The sequence below is a fragment of the Cololabis saira genome, chromosome 17 (assembly GCF_033807715.1).
Source record: "Cololabis saira isolate AMF1-May2022 chromosome 17, fColSai1.1, whole genome shotgun sequence".
Lineage (NCBI taxonomy): Eukaryota > Metazoa > Chordata > Actinopteri > Beloniformes > Belonidae > Cololabis > Cololabis saira.
Genome location: NC_084603.1, coordinates 7,486,061 through 7,510,236, shown reverse-complemented (window position 1 = coordinate 7,510,236; position 24,176 = coordinate 7,486,061). Strand labels below are relative to the sequence as shown.

Below are 24,176 nucleotides of genomic sequence, written 5' to 3'. Positions count from 1 at the left end.
TAATATACTAATGTTGAAAAATAGAAAATTGTGGAGGATTCACAAACTTTCAAGCACTGCTTTGGGTAGCATGTATGGCTTTTTGATGTTGTTTAAACTTTAGTTTCACTTGTTCGGTTACTGAAACAAACAAGTGCATCCGGGTAAATACACAGCAAACTCTCCAAAGAGCCACCAACCTTCTGCCAGAAGTTGATGTAGAAAACTTCTGTTGAGAAGTTGAAGTAGATGTTGGTGTCGTAGGCGTCATCTCCGGCGTTGGAGATAGTTACGTTCAAGGAGACATTCTTCACTCCTCCGAGGGCCAAATGGGGTTTGCTGTATAAACTGGCAAGAGAATAAAATCCATAAAACCAAGCATGTACTTTAAACACAGTAGTATACTGATGAGAAAACTGCTTTTATGCAAGGTCAGACATAAAATGCCAACAACCGTGAATGTGTGCGTGTGTGGTAGGAATATTTTATCGTTCACGATAAACCGTCAAAAAAATTCCCCATGGTAAGAATTTGTCATCTCGCGATAAAAACGATAAATTCCCGTTGATGACGTTTTTGTTTAAAGCTGATTTATGAAAGGAAGGAAGGAAGGAAGGAAGGAAGGAAGGAAGGAAGGAAGGAAGGAAGGAAGGAAGGAAGGAAGGAAGGAAGGAAGGAAGAAAGAAAGAAAGAAATGAGCCTGATAGAAAGAAAGAAATGAGCCTGAAAGAAAGAAAGAAATGAGCCTGATAGAAAGAAAGAAATGAGCCTGAAAGAAAGAAAGAAAGAAAGAAAGAAAGAAAGAAAGAAAGAAAGAAAGAAAGAAAGAAAGAAAGAAAGAAAGAGAGAAAGAAATGAGCCTGAAAGAAAGAAAGAAATGAGCCTGAAAGAAAGAAATAAAGAAAGAAAGAGAGAAAAAGAAAGAAATGAGCCTGAAAGAAAGAAAGAAAGAACGAAAGAAAGAAAGAAAGAGAGAGAAAGAAAGAAATGAGCCTGAAAGAAAGAAAGAAAGAAAGAGAGAGAGAGAGAGAGAGAGAGAGAGAAAGAAAGAAAGAAAGAAAGAAAGAAAGAAAGAAAGAAAGAAAGAAAGAAAGAAAGAAAGAAAGAAAGAAAGAAAGAAAGAAAGAAAGAGAAAGAAAGAAAGAAAGAAAGAAAGAAAGAAGTTTTGCAGTACAGGTGTACTAATTTAATTGTTTTTTATTAATTCAATTTAATTGGTGTAGTTTAGTTAGTTTAAGTTTTTTTATCGTCATTTTTATCGTTATCGGGATAAATGCCAGAAATGATCGTGATACATTTTTTAGTCCATACCGCCCATCCCTAGTGTGTGGGTGAATGTCTACAGGTTAAAGCGCTCTGGGGCTGTAGGAGTACAGCTGGAAAGCGCTATATAAGTGTAAGCCATTTACCATTTTACCATTTGCTTATTGTAAACGATGAGAAAGTGATAGAAAATATAAAAAAGGGAAGTCTGTAACTATGGAAAAACATATGGATGTTGTCCAAGCATGCGTCATGGTTCCCCTGCCCACACCCACTCGGCCTATGATGTCAGCTTGCTTCCACAGAACAAGGGGAAAAAAGGCAGAGATGTGCAGAGAGTGAAGTTATACATCAAAGGAGACGGCGTTTACCCAGAGAGGAGCAGTTTCCCATGAAGCCTCAAGTCTGCAGCACAGTCGTCTGACAGGCAGTTCTTCTCAAACCAAGTCTGAGGAGGAAACGGCGGAGTGCACAGTTAAAATGACTTCATACTGTTCACGGACTAAACACACCGACGCCACATTCAGACTAGAGGGCAGTGTTGTGTTGTTGATAACGCCGTAACGTAGTGGATTTTTATCCAGGAAAACCAAAAAGTCCACTGATCCTTCTTTAATTTGTCAGGGAGGGGTAACTGATTTGGAGCTGAATCATGAAAGGGAACTTAAATCGAGCGGCTCAGGGTGATGATTTCCTGATGAATGAGTCTGCAGATACTGAAAGATGCACTTCTTTCTCTCTCTCTCTTTAAAAAAAAAAAAACTGCAGACACTGGGGAAACACATGCAAGGCAGGTTAGAGGGGGGTCGGAAAGAAAATAAATGAATGAGTCTTTTTGGATTTCATACAAGAAAAACTAACAGAAACAATAATAAAGGTGGTAACCTAGACCAAGTATAACCCCTGTTTGAGTTATTTCCTGCGTTCCTTCTTTAGCCCATGGGGAGAAATAACTTTTGTTTTTCATCAGGTGGTGGGAGAGTCTGACTTTTTGTCCAGTCTGTCTCAGAAATGCGCGACAGCTGAACAATAAGATGGTTGTAAAAAAAACTGAAATCCTATCCTTCTACTGTAAGAGCAAGATAAACATAGATCCATTTGATTCTGGACGCTTGGTCAGAATAAAGATCAGTGCAGAAAAGTAATCAATCAAAGTCTCTGCTTCAAAATCCAACAAAATGTGGGAAACAAAATGTGAATTGCAACCATGCACATGAATGAACACAGTCGAATACCCAGTGAAAATATTTTTATGAATCGTAGGCCTTATAAAAGGATCGTTTTATGTTTGTGTAAAAATTAATCAAACTTTCAGGATGTACCTCATTCCTCATAGCGATCTTGTTCCCCTTCCTCCATCGCAGCACTGGGGTTAGCGCGGGCAGGTCTCGCTCCCGCTGTCCAGTCAGCACGTGCCGCCCAAGGCCGTACGCCACCTCAAACGTGATGGCCGTGAACACGTCCTTCACATCCTTCTGCAGAGAGCACAAACAACCCGGCCGTTGGAAATAATCTGCTTTACCATACAAACAGAGCTATTATGACCTCAGAGATATAACTGTCATGTAAAGGTCTGTGTAATTATAGTAATTTAACATCTTTCTCTCATTAACATTTGGTGCAAAGACTGATTACACGGCCGATTATCAGCAGATCAGTCTGGAGATGGCGTTATTACAGTGATCGGCGTGCCAAAAAGTCACAGGGTCGAACGTGAGAAGATGCGAGTATTCAGATAAGATTATGTGAATTGGTTTGAATAGAGGGATGACACATCTCTTTCATGGCTGGCCATTTCTTTTTGTTACTTACTTATTAAAAGTAATAAAAGCAGAAACTCTGCAAGCTCTCAGCAAAGCAGATCTTTATTTAAACCTACTGGCACTGCCTCTGGGAGATAGCGTGGAGTATTTGGCAGCTCCAGCTAGGACCACAAGGAATTGTTTGATTTGGCGTTGGGTTTGGAAACAATGCAGACGGAGTGAAAACAGAGGGCTTAACATGATCAAGTTCCGAATCTTCATTAGATGACACGGCTGGAAGACACACACAGGAGAAGCTGATATTAATGTTGGTTTTTCATCTTCTTTCTCTTTGAAAGCTACCCTCTCCACTCTTTGAAGGCAGCTCGGGAAGTCTGGCTCTAGTCTCACTATCTGAAGGCTGAGGCAGCAAAAACACGAAGGCACAAAGGCTCCAACTGCAACCTGTTTCCCCTCGCTTACGTGATGTCCACGAACTTGGAGCCGAGTCTGCAATGTCAATATAAACGCTCCACGGTGTCTTCCGGTGGCCATTTGTTTTCAGCATTTTCTCTGTTTTGTCTATTAGCAGAGCGTTTTCCACTGTCCACCCACCCATCCTCGTTCCTTGGGCCAGTCTTGCTTCCAGAACCTGAAGCATCACCAGCGGTGAACCCACACAGAGCACCAGCGAAGAGAGTTGAGACAGGAAGGAGCAATAGTAGCGTAGGACATGAATAGACAAAAACTGAAGATCTGAAGTTCATTTAGGAAATGTTGCTGTGCACAGATAAGGACAAGGCCTTGATGATAACATCTGCACTTCTAATGATTTTCTAAAATTGTTTTTAGCTTAGCCCTACAGCAGTTTTTTAACATTCTTGTGTACAAACTGTGTACAAGTCTGTCGGTACCGTGACAAGGAGTTTCATAGAGAGAGGAGAGAAATTCAACTTCCTCCAAGCAGATGTGCAGGATGTTGGACATCCAGTGTTACTGCCACACAAGAGTGTATACTGAAACCAAAGGCTTGCATCATCAGCTGATGAGGTCTTAAACGGAAAATAATTTCCTTCACAGGAAAGTTCTCAGAAGCCGAGCTTTACATCGATTTCAAATCTAGAGTTGCAACTGAATCTCTGCAGAGAAGCAATTTTGACTTTGAACCAGATTCTCAAAAACTTGAATCAAAGAGAGACTCCCTTTTCCTGGTTCTTGGGGACATTTCACCATCCATAACAAATTCTATATTTAAAAAGCCACGAAAAAGGAAGTCCAACTGCCTTGGCGCTAGGGATCGGTGATATTTTACCGTTCACGATAAACCGTCAATAAAATTCCCCACGGTAAGAATTTGCCATCTCACGGTAAAAACGATAAATTGAGGAAATGAGAAAGAAAGAAAGAAAGAAAGAAAGAAAGAAAGAAAGAAAGAAAGAAAGAAAGAAAGAAAGAAACGACTCTGGTTATTGGGATAAATGCCAAAAAGAAAGAAAGAAAGAAAGAAAGAAAGAAAGAAAGAAAGAAAGAAAGAAAGAAAGAAAGAAAGAAAGAAAGAAAGAAAGAAAGAAAGAAAGAAAACGACTATCGTTATTGGGATAAATGGCAGAAAGAAAGAAAGAAAGAAAGAAAGAAAGAAAGAAAGAAAGAAAGAAAGAAAGAAAGAAAGAAAGAAAGAAAGAAAGAAAGAAAGAAAGAAAGATTCCCGTTGATGACACTTTTTGTATTGGTATTTTTTTTATCGTTATTGGGATAAATGCCAGAAATTATCGTGATACATTTTTTTGTCCATACCGCCCATCCCTACTTGGCGCCACATGACCAGCCAAGCATTGCCATCCTTAGCAACTCCTGAAATCCATCAAAAGCATATACATGACAAGCTGAGTCAATCAACATGCATGATTGATTGATGAACTCAGTCACGGCTCAGGACTGAATGGAGCAACTCAGACACATGAAGTTCAACTCTCATCCATCTCAAGTCCAGTTCACGCCTCATTAGATGTACAGAGGCTCTGTTGTTCCTGGCGCATGTCGGCTCAGCCAGGATGAAACATGAAACAATTATTCAGTGCAAGACAAGTAGTGGTGCGCTGTGTGAAGTGCTGGCAAAGTCTTGGGCCTCAGTAGCAATTATAACAGAATGCCTGAAATGGCCCTTGTCCGCTGGCCTCCAAGTGAACTGACCTCATGGGACTAGATTGCTTGTGTTTCCAGGCCTATCCTCCTGCCGCTTATCTCACATTTTCACATGCCACATGGGGAGCCTTGGTGGACATAATGTGTTGTGATTGAAAGGGATGTTTTATAGGATCTATTGCTTAACAGCGTATTATGTATAAGCGGCATAATGTGCCCACAGCTACCAGTTCGCTATGGAGGGATTTTCACCTCCATTAACAAACAAAGAACCCGTTATTGTGGAGATACAGGATCTTTTTCTCTTTCAAAGAAGGGGAATAAAGACCGCTAATTAACTGGAAAGCTCCCAAGACTCACAGCCTGCCGGTATCAGAGCCTGTTCTGTAACATTTGGCCTCGGCTTTTATTATCCCTTGAGCGATGCTGCCAATTGCCCCGCCTGAATCCACACCCCTAGTCGGGTCATTTACTGATCCGGCTTTCAGTTCCTGTATTTATGGAACACAGGAGCTCCTGAGCTGCAGCTGAGAAAGACACTCGCTCATGTTAACTGTCCGCTACCTATAATTTCATGGACGAGAACTCAACAATCGCTCCTCACATGCCGGTGTAGTTTACAAGAGAGGGGCCTTTCTGTAGCTAACAGGCATGCACTGTGTCCATCCTCATTCAAACGCATGAGCTGCAGGGTGTGTCCAAGATCTGAGAGCAGATAGAGAAACAGAATGGACGGGATATGTGATATTTGAATGGCAGTTTTGAACGTTTATATATAGCCAACATCTCAATGACCACCAAGGGGTTCTGAAATTCAGAAGAGTTTAACGTTGCACTCAGGAATGGCTACTTTGGTGATTTGGAAGAACAGTCAACCACTGAAATCTGTTCATCACCTTGTTCCCAGCAAAGCAGCCCCTTCTGCATTCACAAAGACAGTCAGACACTTAACCTGCAATGCACTTCACTCAGTGTGGTTACATGCACATCTAAATCAAGCTATTGGCAACAATCTAGCTAAGGATTAAACAGGAGTTTCTGAGAAATGCAAGTATAAATGCACGAGAAGACAATCGATTATTGAGTGAGTTGCGTTCGACTAGGGCTGGGCGATATATCGAGATTTTAATATATATCGATATATTTTCAAACGCGATATGGTATGAGACAATATCGTTTATATCGGAAAAAAAAAAAACGTTTTTTTTTTTTAATGATCTTGATATAGCTTATTTTGTGACAAATTGACTTGAATGTTTTATTTGAGATTTGCACAAATGTTTTGTTATTTGCACAACTGTCAACCTCAGTGGAAAAGTCTGCCTGTTACTGTCTACATTGTATTAATTGCACAGTGTATTTTAATTTAATTGTTATGCAGGAAAGGGATATTTGTTTTCATTTATTCAAGAAGCATTTTTATTCTATATATGCAGGTAGTTTATTTTTATTTCATTTGTTTTATACATTTTGATATTGTGCAGACCTCTGTTAATAAATGTACCTGTGTGACATTTGGCACGAGGCTTTGTATTAAAACTGACTGTTTTTTTAAGGCTTTGCCTCAGAATAAATGAAGCTAACAGAGATGCTATGCTATAATGCTTTGGGGGAAACCCCAATTATGGCACAGAAAAAATATCGATATATATCGAGTATCGTCATTCAGCTAGAAAATATCGAGATATGACTTTTGGTCCATATCGCCCAGCCCTACGTTCGACTCCGCGATGCTAGGTGGCGCCACACGCACTTTTGCATTGGTATTCTTCCAGTTCCTTCTTTGTAGTTTGTCTTCTTTTTCTCCTACTGTGTTGATATTCTGGCTTTCGCGGTGTCGTCACTTTCAGAAGGGGGAGTCCCGGGGCTGTCAGTAGCTCGGCTAAGTGTGGGTTATGTATACATGCCGGAATAATTCCGAATTAGGACCACATTATCTGGCACTAAAAGCTTGACCTCAAGAGCTTCAGTTTGGTTTGACAGCCCGACTAAGGTGTATACATGCCTTTTAAAAATTTGATATTGTCAGATTAAGGCAACAATTTGACTTTCTGTTTCTGAAATGGACGCAGCTGTAGCCTTTGTGAGGACAGCAAACTGCACTGCAGGGAGAAATATAAATTTTCTTACATATTCTAATAATTCTCTTGGTCAGCACTCTTGGTGATCTAAATCATGCTACTAAAACATGTTGCGTTGTCACTTGTTCAGGTGTGGAAAAATATGTATGAAGAGGCCAAGACAATAGTTTGGCGTCGCCAAAGAGTTAAGTGAAAAACAGCCCTTTTCCGGCAGCTCTAAGCGTCTCTATAAATTGACCACAGGGTAAAAAGACATTCTGCATGTTCCAGCAGGTCGGTTGTTTTATGGCACACTTGACGCTTGTGTTTCCTCCGTGAATATTCATATATTTCATAGACAGGATGCACGTCAGCTTGTAATTCTACATGTTTTAAAAGAAAACAAATTGCAGTCTAACCTTGAGCTATAACACTCCCTCTCTGGTACAAGTTTCTGTAAAATATGCGTTTCTCTGTGATTATATTTCCCCATAGGGCCGTTTTATGTGATACAATAGGGCATAAATCACAGTTTTCCTCTGTCTGTGCGACTGTTTCCCACACATTCATGAAGTAAGTATACATGTCTCCAGGAATTATACACTGCAACGCTGCTACTGTATGAATGAATATGACTTAATACAACCTATTTAATAGATTTCCACTGTAGCTGAGCTGTAACTGTGTTACACTTGCGTGCCGCAAGCGCTGATTCTAACACATTAATCTCATCTCTAATGGAGATGGCCTCACACCAAGTTACCCACTTCCTGCACACAGAGCAGCCCCACCACGGCGGGTGTGGGGAGGCTGACGTCAGGCTGCAAAAGCCTGCGATGCTCAGTTTAAACGCTTCATGCTTGGCAGAGGCACACGAGCGCTCCACTCTCAGCCAGCGCATTCCCTCCAATGCATTGAGCTTAAACCTGGCCGTGGGAAGTCTTTATTAACTTGTGAACACACACACACACACACACACACACAGACACATGCACATAAACCCACAGAGTACTCCTTTTTAGGACAATCCATGTTTGGATGACTTACAGGTTGGGGTCATTTTACTTAAGGGCTAAACGCCAGAGAATCTTAGTTTAGATGGAAAAAGTTTCAAGTGTTCAGTTATGAATAGATTCAGGCCGTCAGTGGGTACAGTTGTGTGTGTGTGTAAAGAAAGGCGGCTTAAAGTTTAAAGTAATATGTGCACCTTATGAAATACATGCATTTAAAGACAACTCAGCTTGTCCTTGATAAAAAAAAACAACCCCAGGAAAATGACTGAAACGTTTTGTGACTGCAGGTCACATTCAAGAAGCTGCTCGGTTCAGAATAACATTAGCAGATGTTAAAAAGGCCAGAACTGCAAACTCCGTAGGAGTAGGGGACAGCTTTTTCTTTTTAGAGAAAATCCTCTTCAAACCAATGAATCTTTCTTCCTTATCGCACGTCATACCAAAAAGATTACACTTTGTACCGGCACTGCATAAATAGCATCTCAAGATGACAGATTAGCCATTTCTACTCTTAACCCTGTAATTATTTATCGACAAATCAAACGGCTCATAAAGATATTTCACTAATTTTTATAGTTTGATGCCTAATTATGTCATCTGCTACGGACTTCAATCACACCCAACAGTCTCCCCTCACATCCTGCTACGATTCCCCGGAGAGCAACTCTTCACTTCAGGCTGTTATTCTTTGTGGCGGGATATTTATTTTTTTAATCTATATGACTTCCTGCAGGGATGCCATCAAGGACTTCTTTGTGCAGCCGCTGCCTTTAAACCTGCCCGATGGCTCTGCTGTGCTCTTCTGCTTTTACTGTGGTTTCCATCTTGTCACCTTTAGTGCTTTCATCTTGAAAACGTTTCTTTCTTGAATTGTGTTTTGACGCAGATGCATTTCAATTTTAACTTAATATTTAGAAAAGACTCAGGAGAACTCTACATAAGCTAACAGGCATTTATTTGAAGTGATTTCTCTCGTGAATATAAATGAAATACTCCCACTTCTGTTAACTTGATTTGAGTCTCCTCCAAAATGGCTTGACCGGGGTAAACAGATCCTACAAGAAACATCTGCCTCTTAGCGAACTAAAGCTCCACTACAGTTTGTTTATTAAGAGTTTCGAACTTTGTCTGTCCGGTCTTGGGTGTACAGCTGCTGGAAAAACTTCTCCAACAATATAGACCGGGTTCCTTTCTGGTGCACAAACCTAATATTGAACTTCTGTGAGCCTTCTGAACAAGAATAAATCAGTTCATGACCTGAAAAGTTGGCGTCCAACTCAAATCAAAATATAGAGGCATTTCCGTGAAACTCAAACTTTGACTGCAGTTCTTTTAATAAATGGAAAAAAAGAACAGGAGAACTGAACAATTGAGAAATCGTCATCAAACGTTCAACACCTAAGACGATATTCAATACCTAAGATTTAGGTTAAGCTTGTTAACACTGCGGCCTTGTGCAGCACGTGTTGATGACAGATCCTTGATTAAATGCTTTTGAGTTCAGAACCGGTGGAAAAACTGGCCGGCTCTTTGGACAGCACACGGGGTCCAAAAATCCTGAATGGAACCGGTTCAAGAACCAGAAGTTCTTTGGTGAAAAACAAGTCCGTCAAAAGTGAGAGGAAAAGCTGGCACTGATGCAAGGGGGGGAAATCAAAGGCATGAGATAAAAGAACTTTTGAGAAAGTGGACCATTTTCCTGTTTTTTGCTAAGAAAAGAGCTCCATCATACTATTACCTTGTAAAGTTAAAGCTGCTAAAAGCTAAAGACTAGTACAAGCATATAAGAAAGAAATGACCAATCTTTACACACAATTCAAGTTGTTTTGCACGTTGATCATGCTGATAAAAGCATCAGAAATATTCAGCAATTCTATCAAACACAGGGGTATTGTGATCTGACTGCTCTCTATGTGTGCACCATTTGATACCACTTAACCTTTTGACAAACAGAATCCTAACCTTTCCTCATTTCTCTAAAAGCCGGCACAAGCTGTTACACAATACTGCCCTCCTGCAACCTCCGGCTTGAGTCATGAGGCAAAGAAGCAGTAGCAGCATTGTGTTGGCGATGGGTTACTATTCTATGCTGGAACGCTCATCCTGCATTGCTGGGATTTCCAGAGATGGAACAAATGTTGCCAAATGTAAAAGGAGCCACCTTGTTAAATATTTCAGGTTCCATCAGGCGAAAGAGCACGTGTGGGAAGTTCATTAAAATGTAATGACACTAAAGCACTCAAATCTTGAATTACGTCAAGAGAGAAGGAGGAGAAATCATAAAAGCCATCTCTGGAGATGACCTTTAAAAAATAAGCCACAGCAATAATGGGCAAAATAGTAGAGTTAATTGTCCTGGAGGAGCATTCCTATTGGCTGATGAGTATATCATATTTTACTGCTTCACTGGACCCATGGAATCGTGGTGCTTTTGGCTGGATCAGGAATACATCACTGAAATTGTTCCAGGACACTGATTAATGTTACAAAGTAACAATAATGTGACACGGGTTTAAGGAAATGATACAAAGACAACCAGCAGGTGAAGACAAAGAAAGTGTCTATCTATAATTTAATAACTTAAACGAAGTATAAAGGAACACCACACCCGAAAACAAGAGCATAAGTATTAATAGGGGTGGGTATTGGGAAGGACCTCACGATACGATACGCATCACGATACTTGAGCCACGATACGATACACATTGTGATATCCCGATTATGCAATATCCCGATTATTATATTCTACATAGTTCACCGAAAAATGTAAAACTGCATTACACATCTTAAAATCCAAGTTGTATATATGTACATCAGATGATAGTGATGGATCTTAAAATCTGAGTTGCACGTTCATCAGATTATAGTGACAATTCATGGGACAAACTGAGTCAAAACAATGTTTTATTATAACTATACAAGCTAAAGTTACAACATATTTGTATATGTTTTTCATATTATTTACATCATATGAAATTAACATTAAATTTAGTATGAGGTTGCTTTAATTATGTGGCAAATGATAATAAACACAAGAAAGATGGGTACTAAAACCAAGGACAGGCACAGTGATCAGTCAGTATAGATATAAATCCATAAATAAATAAACCTCTGTCCATTATTTTTCATTTTTTAAGGACAGGCAATTGTGTTATATAAAAAATAAATTATAAAATGAAATAAAACGTGAAATAAAACCTGAGCTCAGTGCAGGGCCCTCCCAGGGTTGGTAGAGAGTGGCAATGCCCAGGACTGTCACTTAGGTAGGAGCACTGGGTGATATAATGGGGAAAAAATCGGGGATAAAAAATATAAAAAAAAAAAAACCCTAAGTATTAACAGATACAACCAAGAACAAAGGTTTTCCCATCCAAAGCCACACACTCCCCTAAAGGTACTGCAGGTCGTTACACCAACTACGGCTGCCACATAAGTTATGGGAGCTAAATGAGATGCAGGTAGTTATCTTTATGACGAACATCTCGCCCTTCAACATGACAGGAAAAATGATATGGGAAGATCTATTCATCAGACTGAATAACTCTTTTCACAAGGTACATTTTTATCAAGATAATTATTGATCATAACCATTTCAGTAGGAGAACAAGGGAAGAAGAATGTTGAATATCTGAAATAATGACATGAATCAGTGGAGCTCAACACGCCCATAATAAAAGTAAGGGAAAAACAATCTTTTGGACTGTAATACCTTCAGCCAGTCCAATCCCACTGGCCTCTGAGTAATATCAAAATTCCAGACCGCCAGTCATACCAAATGTATGCAGTAAGCCTTTGTTCCGTGAGCCATGTTTACTCCAACTCAGTGAAAAAGCTTTCACTCTGTCTCGTTTTGGTAGCAGAGGCCCTGATTCTCAGATGTGCTTCCAGATTCAGAACCAACCTGAACTTACACGAAACCTGTTGCGTAATAAATCCCACCGCACAGAAACAAAAGGACTTCAAACACGGCTCGAACAGAGCTCAGAGTTCACTGTACCAAGCATCATATGTGAAAACCCGACATGCGCTGAGGACGGAAATCCGGTCTGATGACATTTTCTGCTCATTACACTGATTGGGCTCGGAAAGAAAAACAGCTTTACGGGGTTGCAGGGTTACTGCAATTAAGAGCAAGGCTTTACGTAAACAAGGAAAGCCTTACCAGCCGTGACCCACTGGGCACAAATGTATCAAACTTTCACTGTTCAGTCAACCGTCGGTATGAGCAAGAGTTTAGTATCGAACCAGAACTAAGAGAACGACCAAACCCGTGGGGAAAGAGTTTAAAGCCAGAGGACTATCCTGCTGTGTCTGTGAAAACATTGTGTAAATCAACTTAATCCTGACCTGAAGCGAGGTTACCCTCTGCTAGACGTGATGGCGTGTTGCAATGCCTCCCATGAGCAAACACACACTTCCTCCTGGCCACACAGCCAAGAACATCACTTATGTGACAGGAAATGTGTACCATCTGCACTGTCATGCAGCTGGTCATATCACAAAGAAGGCCGATAAATACCGCACAGCTCATGGACGAGGCAAACACACATTTGCATGCTACTCACGAACATGCGTTCCCCTTAGACAACCAAATACAAACCTCCTGGCTTCAGATTTCCAGTGCGATCCCTACTCTCAATAAAGACCCTGGCGGTGAAGACGGGGAGATATATACGTCTTTCTCCCGGGAATCCAAATATGTTGGATTTATTGCTTTCTTTAAAACAATGCTCACGTAAACACAAATTACAGGAAACTTTTATGGTCTTGTACGCATCATGAAGGAATTCAACATGTGACCCCCGGCCAGCTACAGTTACAGCTGGGATTTATAAAGGAGTTGAGAAAGGTGCCTCACTTCCCCAGTGGAAATTGGCAGATGGAACTGGTTTGCTGCTCACATATACCAAATTCACCAGCGTGTTAGTTTTACTACTTTTATCAGCGACAGCTTGATTTAACGACAGCGCTAACTGTAAGTGCATTATTTTAATATCTGGATGCGAAATGCAGCTCGTTGCCAGGAAATACACAGATGTGTTCCCTCAGTTCCCGCTCACGTTATTTGTTTCAGTACTATTTTCGTTCTCACGATTGCAGCAGACATGAATGCAAGATTGCACTTTCTCGAGAGGGCTGTGAAATCAACTCAGGCGAAATCGTCCCTCCGCGTCTTGTGTCAGTCAAGAGCTCCAGTTATCATGCATGCCTAAGAAATTTAAAAAATCATAGATCGTAGATTTAAAAATCATTGATGTAGAAGTTTTGTTTGTGTCGGTTGCTGCGTGCCGCCACACACTAAAGAAGTCTACTCATGAAAACAACCAGAGATGCAAAATTCCCTGCAGTCAAACAAAAATGACAGAATAAACAAACACGGTGGGTAACAGTAAAGAAGAAGTACCCACAGAGATGTTTGGGCTGTTTTTAGCCGAAACGTGAAGTTAAAAAAAAGGAAGATAAATAGGAAATGATTTGGTGTAAAGTCTTGAAGATGGTGCGACCGGGGACTTTGCACCATGACAGCATGAGCTGGAAGTGAGTAATGTGATCGAGGGAAGATTATGATCAAATAATCTGCAGAACGATCGGGACAATTTAAGCTTTACCCACACATGGGACCAAAATCAGATTTGTGGTGTGTGGGTGTCTTAAGAGGTGAAAAAGCCCAATCACATGAAAAAAAGGAGAATCCAGAGGATATCCATGGCAGGAGGCAACTTTTGGAATTCGTTATCATTGTGTGATTTTGATGTTGGTATCTTTCGCAGTCTTGGTATGTTTTCCTGTTTGGTTTAGTTTTAATCTTGTTTCCTGAGCTTTGTTTTGCTTCTGTTTGTTCTGTGTTTATCATATTTTGTTTTATTTTGAAACCATTTTTCCTCATGTGTGAGTTCGAGTTTGACTTTCCCAGTTTTCATGATTGTAAATCCACGTGTCTTCTCAACCGCTCTTGCTACATAGACTTGCTTTTCTTTTCTTCCCTGGTAGTATGATGTCTATCTGTGCTTCTCTGTCGGTTATTCAGCGTATCCTTCCCTGGGGGCATTTTATTTTGAAATAAAAGACTTGATTGTTTATCACTCCTGCTTCCTGATCCCCTGCAACCCGATATATGAAAACAAGAAATCGAACAGAGATAACATGGCATCCTTAGCAGTCTGTACTGCTGGGAAAAATATTGAAAATGCAAACATAAAGTAAAAAAAAAGAGTAGAGAAAACAAGAACAGTGCTTCTATAGTCAACTTTGGTGACATCTGTGTAAGAAGGTAAGAAGTGCGAAAAGCGTATTTGAATAAATATTCAGTGACGCATTCCTGTCACCAGCATGGCTACCAAAACTATCTTCTGACCTCTAACCACAAGTATCAAAGTGTTATTTGTGAACAAGCTTCTGAAAACCCTTCCTGCGTTTGAGACATTGACTTCCTTCAAGATAAAACTTCCCTGAGCATAAACAGGAAACATATCTTCTGCATTTTTACTCAATTAATTACATTTAACAACAAACCGGTTGTTTAAAAAAGAGCAAGATTCTTTATACGATTCACATTTGCTGAATTGTTAGGATGTTGTAACTGCAAACATTTGTTGAAAAGGTTTATTTGAGTCTCAAGAGAAAACATCCTACTGATGGATGAGATATCGACAGGGAGGAGCAGCTCCAAGCGAACAGTTTTAGACTGGTGTTTGCTGTGTTTGTCAGTGTGTTTGAGTCTATTTCATCCTGGTGATAGAGGAGGTCTCCAGATGCTTCCTGCAGCTCATTTCATCACTGTGTGCAAATCTGGGCCACCTTCACCGCGCTGTTATTGTTGGAACCATTGTTTTCAGACAACACTCTGATAAGCTACCGTAGGCAAACACAAATTTGTCAAATTCACCTGATGACAGTCCCCGAGAATGCAGTCTCTGCCGGACATGAGCAGATGTCTCGTAGATACTATTTATCTGTTGAATTTCCTTCATGGCGAGTCCTATCTTTGCATGCAGGAAGCAGAACTTGATGCTGACGCCACCGATGCTATATACATATTAACAAATGGGTTTGGGAGTGGGAAAGGCTAACGGTGTCCCCGGCAGACTGTTAAGAAAACGTCACGAAGATGCATGTATGACAACACAGCAAGCAGCACTTAGAACTCCACAAAGATTCACACTCCACGCTTGATTTCATATGCAGTCTGCTCCCTCTGCAGTGGAAGTGGGAATCATGGCAAGAGAAACTCTTTCATTGCGGTCAGACTTGGCCACCCATTAAGCTGCCTTGCGGTGGCATCCTGTGGCAGCAACGCGGCCAAAAGACAGGAACATTCTGCCCGGCACTGAAAAGCAGCCAAGATCAACAAATCTGTCCAACTTTTGACCAGACTTGACGCGAGTAACAACGATAGATTTACTATGGCAACAGAGTAAGCGTAATGACCAGCCGTACCAAAAATAATACCTCAGCTTGCAGCCCTGCATGCACATGCAAGAAAAGGGAGATCATGAGAAGTTTGACTTGTAACAAATGCCTGTGCACTCCGGAAACAGCCCTGGAGAAGAAGTGTCTTATGTTCCTGCTGGCGCGACCATGTAGGGAAGTCCTGATGAAAATGTTACCCTGAGCTAAAATTAACCTGGATAGCTCCTGTCGAGTATCTTGTAAATGCACGTAACAACTAATAACTGCAGCGAAATGATTAAGCCGAACTTATTCGTGACACAGGGGGTGATATGTTCCATTAGATTCATTATCACATGGGACTGGGCCTTGTTTTCAACATTTTTATTATATTCTTTATAAATAGTTGCTTGACTTATTGCCATGTGTAACAAAAGACAGCTGGGTTTGATTACCTTCCTCTTATACTTTCACTGGATCAGCTCTCTTGGCCCGGGCTGAATGAAACCAGGGGGGGCAGGGGGGAGGGACATCATAAAAGGAACAGCACATTACTGTTGAACTTTAAAGAGTTAAACAAAGCGGGCAGTGTGGCAGTGGCTCTGGGTTTCCATGCCCCAAACAGCGCTGAGCCTCTGGAAGTTGTCTCAGTGGACACTGTTTGAGGTGCAGCACCAGGAACTTTGGCTTAACTTTCATCTTCTTAGTTTTCAGTTTGTCCACAGAGACCTGGTCAGGCTCAAACAGCAAGCACGGCAGATTTCTAGCATTAGATTTGGCTTGCTTTGAAATGCAGGTAAGCAGAATTTACTGCAGGATACAAGTCAAATACAATCAGGATATCTTTCAATCACAGATAATTGAGCCGCTACCAGTCAGTTACTTCAGTATGCATACTACACACTAGGGATGGGCGGTATGGACTAAAAAATGTATCACGATAATTTCTGGCATTTATACCGATAATGATAAAAATGACGATAAAAAAAATACCAATTCAACTATAAATTTCTTTCTTTCTTTCTTTCTTTCTTTCTTTCTTTCTTTCTTTCTTTCTTTCTTTCTTTCTTTCTTTCTTTCTTTCTTTCTTTCTTTCTTTCTTTCTTTCTTTCTTTCTTTCTTTCTTTCTTTCTTTCTTTCTCTCTTTCTTTCTTTCTGGCTCATTTCTTTCTTTCTTTCTTTCTTTCTTTCTTTCTTTCTGGCTCATTTATTTCTTTCTTTCTTTCTTTCTTTCTTTCTTTCTTTCTTTCTTTCTTTCTTTCTTTCTTTCTTTCTTTCTTTCTTTCTGGCTCATTTCTTTCTTTCTTTCTTTCTTTCTTTCTTTCTTTCTTTCTTTCTTTCTTTCTTTCTTTCTTTCTTTCTGGCTCATTTCTTTCTTTCTTTCTTTCTTTCTTTCTTTCTTTCTTTCTGGCTCATTTCCTTCCTTCCTTCCTTCCTTCCTTCCTTCCTTCCTTCCTTCCTTCCTTCCTTCCTTCCTTCCTTCCTTCCTTCCTTCCTTCCTTCCTTCCTTCCTTCCTTCCTTCCTTCCTTCCTTCCTTCCTTCCTTCCTTCCTTCCTTCACGTACGTTGTGCATGGATTTAACGCAGAACCATAAATCAGCTTTACACAAAAACGTCATCAACGGGAATTTATCGTTTTTACCGCGAGATGACAAATTCTTATTGTGGGGAATTTTTTTAACGGTTTATCGTGAACGGTAAAATATCGCCCATCCCTACTACATACTACAGTATGCAAAATCAAATCACATGTTAAAAGTCCATCTCATTATCTCAGACAACACACATTTAGAACCAACAAAATACCCTCCAAAACCCATTGAAATAAAAGAAAGTGCAGCTTTCTTTCATGCTGTTGACCTCCCTCATGCCACAGATGCCTCAGTAACAGCAGTAGTCATCAGAGTAAAGATTGGTAGACCTTTAAATACTCCAGTGGTGCGAAGCAAATGTTAGGGGGACATGACATACACATGTAGGACAGTGCAGTATAGGGCAGGGGGACAGGATGCTTCACCAGCTAAATTAAACAGACAACTGTTACAGGCAGGCCTGCTTATTTTAGCCCCTCTTTGGAGACCGTGATGCGTCTACAGGGCTACACAAAACCTCTCCTGACCACAAATGGAAGCAGCTTTTGGCATGATCTCAAGTCTCACAAGGGTTCTGTAGTAACGGGACTGTTGGAGTAAAAACATTTGATGATGGATGAATGGCCAAAGATGTAAACATGGACGAGTCAGACAGCAGCTAATAAAGGGAGACTTACATAGAAAATAAATCAAAGCCTGGTGAGAAGTCAACTTTAAACCAAATGGACCTTGACGTAATGACCAATAAATGCACTATAGTTCATTGTAAAACATATACAACCATGTAAAGTTGACGTTACACCTGGTAAACTGCACATCTACGATGTTCTCCACTCAACCTACTTGGATAAACTAAATGCAGACCATGATCTATTTAATAAGTTGTGTTTTTATACTATATATACACTATACTTTCTTAAAGCTAAATATGAAGTTCAACTGGTTTATTTATTAATACAATTTTTTTTTTCTCCTTTTAATACATTTCCACACAAGGGGTGTGAATATCCCTGTAGACTTACATTTAAAGGAAAGTACATCCTCTTCCAATCCCAGTGTTTGAGAAAGCAGCACATCTTAATAAAATGTATTAATCAAAATGCAAAAAACTACTTCATTAACTGATCACCAACAAGTATTTTATAAAAGCAGACTTCCTGACACTTCGTTGGTCAAGAGCATCAAAGTTTGTTAACACAAAGCCAAAGAGGGAAGACATCAGCAACGATTTTAGAGAAACAATGGTTGCTGACAGTTAATCTGAGAAGGGAATTAAAGGCCATTTTTACACAATTAATCCATAATTTCACAGTAAAAAAGACTGTTAACCAGAGGAAAGCATTCATGTCACCTCTATATCTTCCCAAAAGCTATATGGCAGACTTTGCAGGCTTCAGCTAGCATGTTAAATGTTAACATATCTGACAGTTCAATCAGCTCAAGACTGGGCAGATGTGGCTGTTTTAGAGGAGTCTCTTCTCCAGGGGTGAAATTTGGCCGGACCAGTCCAGGTATACATAAGAGATTCTTAGACAGAACACAGTTCTGATAAGAGAAGAGAGTAGCTGACTTTCAAGAACCCACAGTAACACTGATCAAGAAAACACATCCAATAACATTTGATCAATTAACTAGTTATACCAGCTCAAACAGCACATTGTCTCTTTGTAAACTGCTTCTGTGTCATTCTACATCTCCTCTGAATTGTCCCAGTCTAAAAGTGAGCACTAACTTCTCGTTTCCATATCAATAAGACTTTAACGTCCAGACATTTTTCACGTCTAAGCAATGTTTTCCATGCTTACATCTAGAGACATAACTCATCCTTTCACAGTGCTTGTACCACAGTAGATGAAATACGTCTCTTAGGGAAGTTAACATGCAAACGCGCACTCCATCTGACGATGCAATACAATCTCCACCAAAACTGAAACCATTAGCAACAAAACTGAAAAACAGTACAACTTGTGCAGGTAAAAACCAAGGGTGCGTCCGAAATGCCCGTTTATTCTGCCCCAAACAAGATTACATTATATAATATTATTAAATACGAATATTATAATATTAATATTATATAATATTATTATACTTAATATTATACTTATGACATATACGTATCACTTGGCAACTAAACGCCACTGCATTGCATTGTGGGAAGTTTCTGCTCGGCTAGTGTCCATCAATCCACACTAAAAAATGTATCCGGAATGAGAATGGATAGAGCACACTATTGAGTACGTTCTAATGTTTCGGACGCACTAAAAAATCTCGCACACTCATTTTGCATACTCATTAGGGTGGAAGTATGCGAAAACAAACAAAATGGCAAGAAATTAAATTCACCTTCACCCTTGCGCTTCACTCAAAAGAAGACATGGCAGAGTTGTTTAGGTTTGCAAAATTGCATCTGAACATAAACACATTTCTGGAACATTGTTGTTTGGGCCAACAAGACCGGGATGGAGGTGTTTGGAGGTGATGTTAGAAGCCAGGCACCACACAGAAACATGTAACACCAACTGTCAAGCATTTGATTTAGGCCCTTTGTGGTACCGACAGGTCAAGCATGAACTTTATTGAATACCACAAATGTCTGTCCATTTATCTGAAAAATAATAGATCAAATTGGATGATGCAAATGAACAAACACTGCAGGCACGCCAGCAAATCTGCAGTAGAAGTTTGAATCATACTACAAACATTCAAACTATTTTACTCCAATGCAATCTGTCTGGCACAATGAGACACAGTGCCAGTGACTTAAAACAATCCAAATGTACAAAATTACTATTTGGCACATTAAACTATTGAAGTTCTCCTTAAAGTCTGTGGTTTTCTGGTTCAATGAGTCACTTCCATCTCGTGCACAACACCTCTGCTCATCTGAACTTCTCATCAGTCGTTAGTCATCACAACTGTTTCCCTCCTCTGAGGCATGAATCAGGAGAAAGACAGCGTCTGATTTATTCAGCTAAAAACAACCAGAAACCATCTGGAAGACTGGTATGTTGCTAGCCAATGCCAAAGAAAACATGTTTTAAATAATCAACGTGAAAGATTTTAATAATTTCAGGAGGAATTATCTTTAGGGGGGGGGGGGACTAGAAAAAAAATGACACTATTAGCTTCTGTGCTATCTGAATAACTCCTGTTGAACCCTGATGTTCTCAGGGCTCCATGATTTAGTGAGTGGCAGGTCCAGCTCGTTACTTGAGTTCAGATGGAGAAAATTGAGCGTGTCTGGCCCTCTCTTGTTAAATAAACACAACTTTCACAGTTTAAGTTTTCCTCTTTAAGGGAACCTGCTCCGTTCCAGCTTCACGTTATTACTCCCCGCCTCCACCAGAGAGACTTTACATGATTTACTGTTAAAAAGACATTTTGTTTAATCTTTTACTGGCCCTTTAAGTTGATGCTCTGCAAGAAACAAGGCATTTTATCTTCTCTTTACAACAGCCCTCTGTAAAGTCCATCTGTCTTCTCATTGGTCAACATCTGGGTGTCTGTCAAGTGGGAGTTTCTTTTTTCTCTATTATTTTTCCTAGGCTTTGGAGCAATACATATGTTTACTTTATTGTAGGAAACATGTACATGTTTCCAATCAAAAACACTCCGTCATTATACATGATGGAAAAATAAGAAAAACTAATTTCCACTTCAAGCAAGTTTTTCAAAAGACTTATACTTATAAAGTCAACAAACAGAGGTCAACAGATGGCCACAGTTATTATAAACGTGAGAGTGGCTCAGAATAGCTCATGGCCTGCTTCCACCGGTCCTCGTGCACGAGGGCCTGAGCCATCAACCTTTACGTGAGAGTTTTCCATCTGCAGCACAGAATGCAGTTAGCGTTGACGCAACGGCAGCCTTGAGTCCTGCTGAGAGTCGAGCCCCAGCCCTGTGCTTTCAGCGTGTGTTTTGGTTGAGGAAGGAGCGGGGGGTGGGGAGCACGATCCCCCATCCTCGAGGATGCAGAGGGTCCAGCTGGTTTCCATTAGCATAACTTTTACTGAGGAATGGGAGGAACTGGCTCACGCTGGCAGACACATGAAGGAGATAAATGGTGCGACTGGTCAAGCAGACTAGACCCTGCTTCAGACCGGAGCCAGATCACGTCTGATTATGGTGATCTTTGAGCTCTCCTCTTGAGATTATGACAAACTCATCCCCCTTGATGACAAAATCTCATCCCAAGACTGTTATCATGCTAGGCCGTAATCTTCCACCACGTTGGTGTTCATACATATTTAAGCTCATTCAGCCTGTAAACAGTCTGGCAAGGATGTTATCTGGGTACCACACCTTAGCTTTCCTGTGTGATTTTACAGCTTTTAGTCATTTACTTTTACTTTTTGCTTCCAAGCAGGTGGCGTGTCTGAGTAGGTCACGTGTATCAGAAAGAAGAAATAAAGATCCACATGGCTACAGTGCCAACCATGCTTCACTTCACATCTCAGTAAACCTTTTCTAAATACTCCACAAGTCTTCCCAGAGGATATCCATCATCTATCCTTTTAAATATTTACTAAACATGGCAAAAGTAGCTCAACATTCTTCAGGATACCCTTATTTGGTTTCTTGTCAGGAACCAGATGAGCAGTTCAAAACTCAGAAGACATTAAGCACATACACTGAAAGTGGAGGAATTACTTTGCCCTGTGCAAACGTAACAAAATCTGCCTCCCTGCACCTCTAGAGATGGCTGGAGCTTTGTTCAGACGGTCAGTAGCAGTGCTCTTCATTACCCACATCAAAGTACATTTTCATCCAGCAGCATCAGACCCTCAACTAACCAAGAGAGAAACAGAAGAGGGCGCTTCCCTCTTTGAGCACAACTGTGTTTATTTCACAGCCAGCACTACAAGCTAACACTGAGCGTTAATTCACCTGGGCAACACAAAGTCCTTAAAAGGTTGAGTTCAAGAAAATGTGAAGTTTTAGATTCTTATTGAACAAACTCGGTAAGCATGCCTGACTTAGCAGGATTAACCTTGATGCCTCTGATGTAGGGTTGCCACCTTTCAGAAATAGAAATAAGGGACGCCCTGATTTCAGCAGCGCAGGAGCCAAAAAAAAAAGCCCCAAAACTTCTAAACTGAATAAAAATGTGTTTATTTTATATGAAAAAACAAAATGCTTTGATTTAAAGTTTAAAGTGCTTTAATAGCATTGAACTTGCATGACTGTACAGACAGACAACCGTACTAGCAACTGAAATATCCTCCTATGCTACGTATGTCCACATCAGCCCAGATGAATATGGTGTAAAAGTTAATTTATTTCAATAATTCAAATAGAATATGGGCTAAAAGTTAATTTATTTCAATAATTCAAATAGAATATGGTGTAAAAGTTAATTTATTTCAATAATTCAACTAGAATATGGTGTAAAAGTTAATTTATTTCAATAATTCAACTAGAATATGGTGTAAAAGTTAATTTATTTCAATAATTCAACTAGAATATGGTGTAAAAGTTAATTTATTTCAATAATTCAACTAGAATATGGTGTAAAGGTTAATTTATTTCAATAATTCAACTAGAATATGGTGTAAAAGTTAATAAAAATACGGTACAAATCGCGTCCCGTATTAGTTCAATACGGGACGCAACATTTTTCTCTCAAATAAAGGACAATTCCGTATTTTACGGGACGGGTGGCAACCCTAGTTCAGACGGTCAGTAGCGGTGCTCTTCATTACCAACATCAAAGTACATTTTCATCCAGCAGCATCAGACCCTCAACTAACCAAGAGAGAAACAGAAGAGGGCGCTCCCCTCTTTGAGCACAACTGTGTTTATTTCACAGAGAGCACTACAAGCTAACACTGAGCGTTAATTCACCTGGCAAGTCCTTAAAAGGTTGAGTTCAAGAAAATGTGAAGTTTTAGATTCTTATTGAACAAACTTGGTAAGCATGCCTGACTTAGCAGGATTAACCTTGATGCCTCTGATGTGTCATGTGGAATAAAGAAGCTTATGCTGCAACTGGTGTGAGCTTCATGCCTTCATTATGGCCCAAATGGCTGAAGGAAAAGATGAGAGCGCAGTAATGACAGCCTCCTTCAGCTGGCAGCTCCGCCTCCCACGGTGAAAGAGCCTGGAGAGCATCATTACAAATGCCAGTGAAATTTACAGGCTTGCAGAGGGGCCTCCTTATTAGAGGAGGTGAAACATTGATGATGCCCTCAGGACGAGGGCCCTGTATGTGGCCCCTAGATGAATCACAAAGGAACACAATAGGGGGACTATGCGATGACAAAAGAGACCCTGTTTCCTGTTTCTGCAGTCGTACACTTGGGCAGCATGGCTTCAGGGACCGTCTAGCTCCTGACTGTTACCTTCAGCCTAAACCGGCAGGGTGACACAAATAGCTTCCCAGCAGATTGCTGCTAATAATGTGACCCCTCAGCTGCCGGCAGCCTGCTCTCCAAACACTATCAGTGATGCAACTGCCCTCACTATGCCATGACATTTTCATTTTGTTTTGTTTTGTGTAAATATTTGAAGCTGGTAATAAATAGACTTTGATGCAACAACTGTAAAATACATAAATAACTGAAGAAGAAAAGCAGCCCACATAAGCAAATAACTTGTCACAAATCACCACAGCAGGGTGGGAACGCTCCGTGTCATGGGAAAAGGAGCTGAGGGATCAGCTAAGGACACGAGAAGCCACGGGCGACTCAGGGCAAACACAGCCAGCACTGCTGTGGCCACACAGTCCAAACGTACCTTAACGTAGGCAGTGTAGCGCTGGCACTCCTCTCGGCCCATGTCCAGGCTCAGCTGCTGGCTCAGCTGGCTGACTTGAGAGCCGCTCTGAGCGAAGTAAACCCGAGAAGGCTGACCCTTCTGCCGCTTATCCACATCAGCAGTCAAGTTGTACAGCAACTCTGGGAAGAAGCCAACAAAAAACCCAAAACAAACTGTTACACATAACATCAACTGAACATGATGGTTCTTTTGAGTGCAGACAGTCCTGGGAAACACTTG

General features: G+C 40.5%; 1 protein-coding gene across 2 annotated transcripts in view; it reads right to left on the bottom strand.

Annotated features, from left to right (window-relative positions):
- itga9 (integrin, alpha 9) overlaps window positions 1–24,176 on the bottom strand; it is a 73,167-nt gene that overhangs the window by 23,007 nt on the left and 25,984 nt on the right. For both annotated transcript variants that reach the window (XM_061745759.1, XM_061745760.1), the window contains 4 exons: window positions 23,916–24,076; window positions 2,565–2,717; window positions 1,614–1,690; window positions 180–327 (listed from right to left, as the gene is read on the bottom strand). In XM_061745759.1, coding sequence (XP_061601743.1) covers window positions 180–327; window positions 1,614–1,690; window positions 2,565–2,717; window positions 23,916–24,076 — 539 coding nt within the window. The remainder of the gene's footprint in view (window positions 1–179; window positions 328–1,613; window positions 1,691–2,564; window positions 2,718–23,915; window positions 24,077–24,176) is intronic.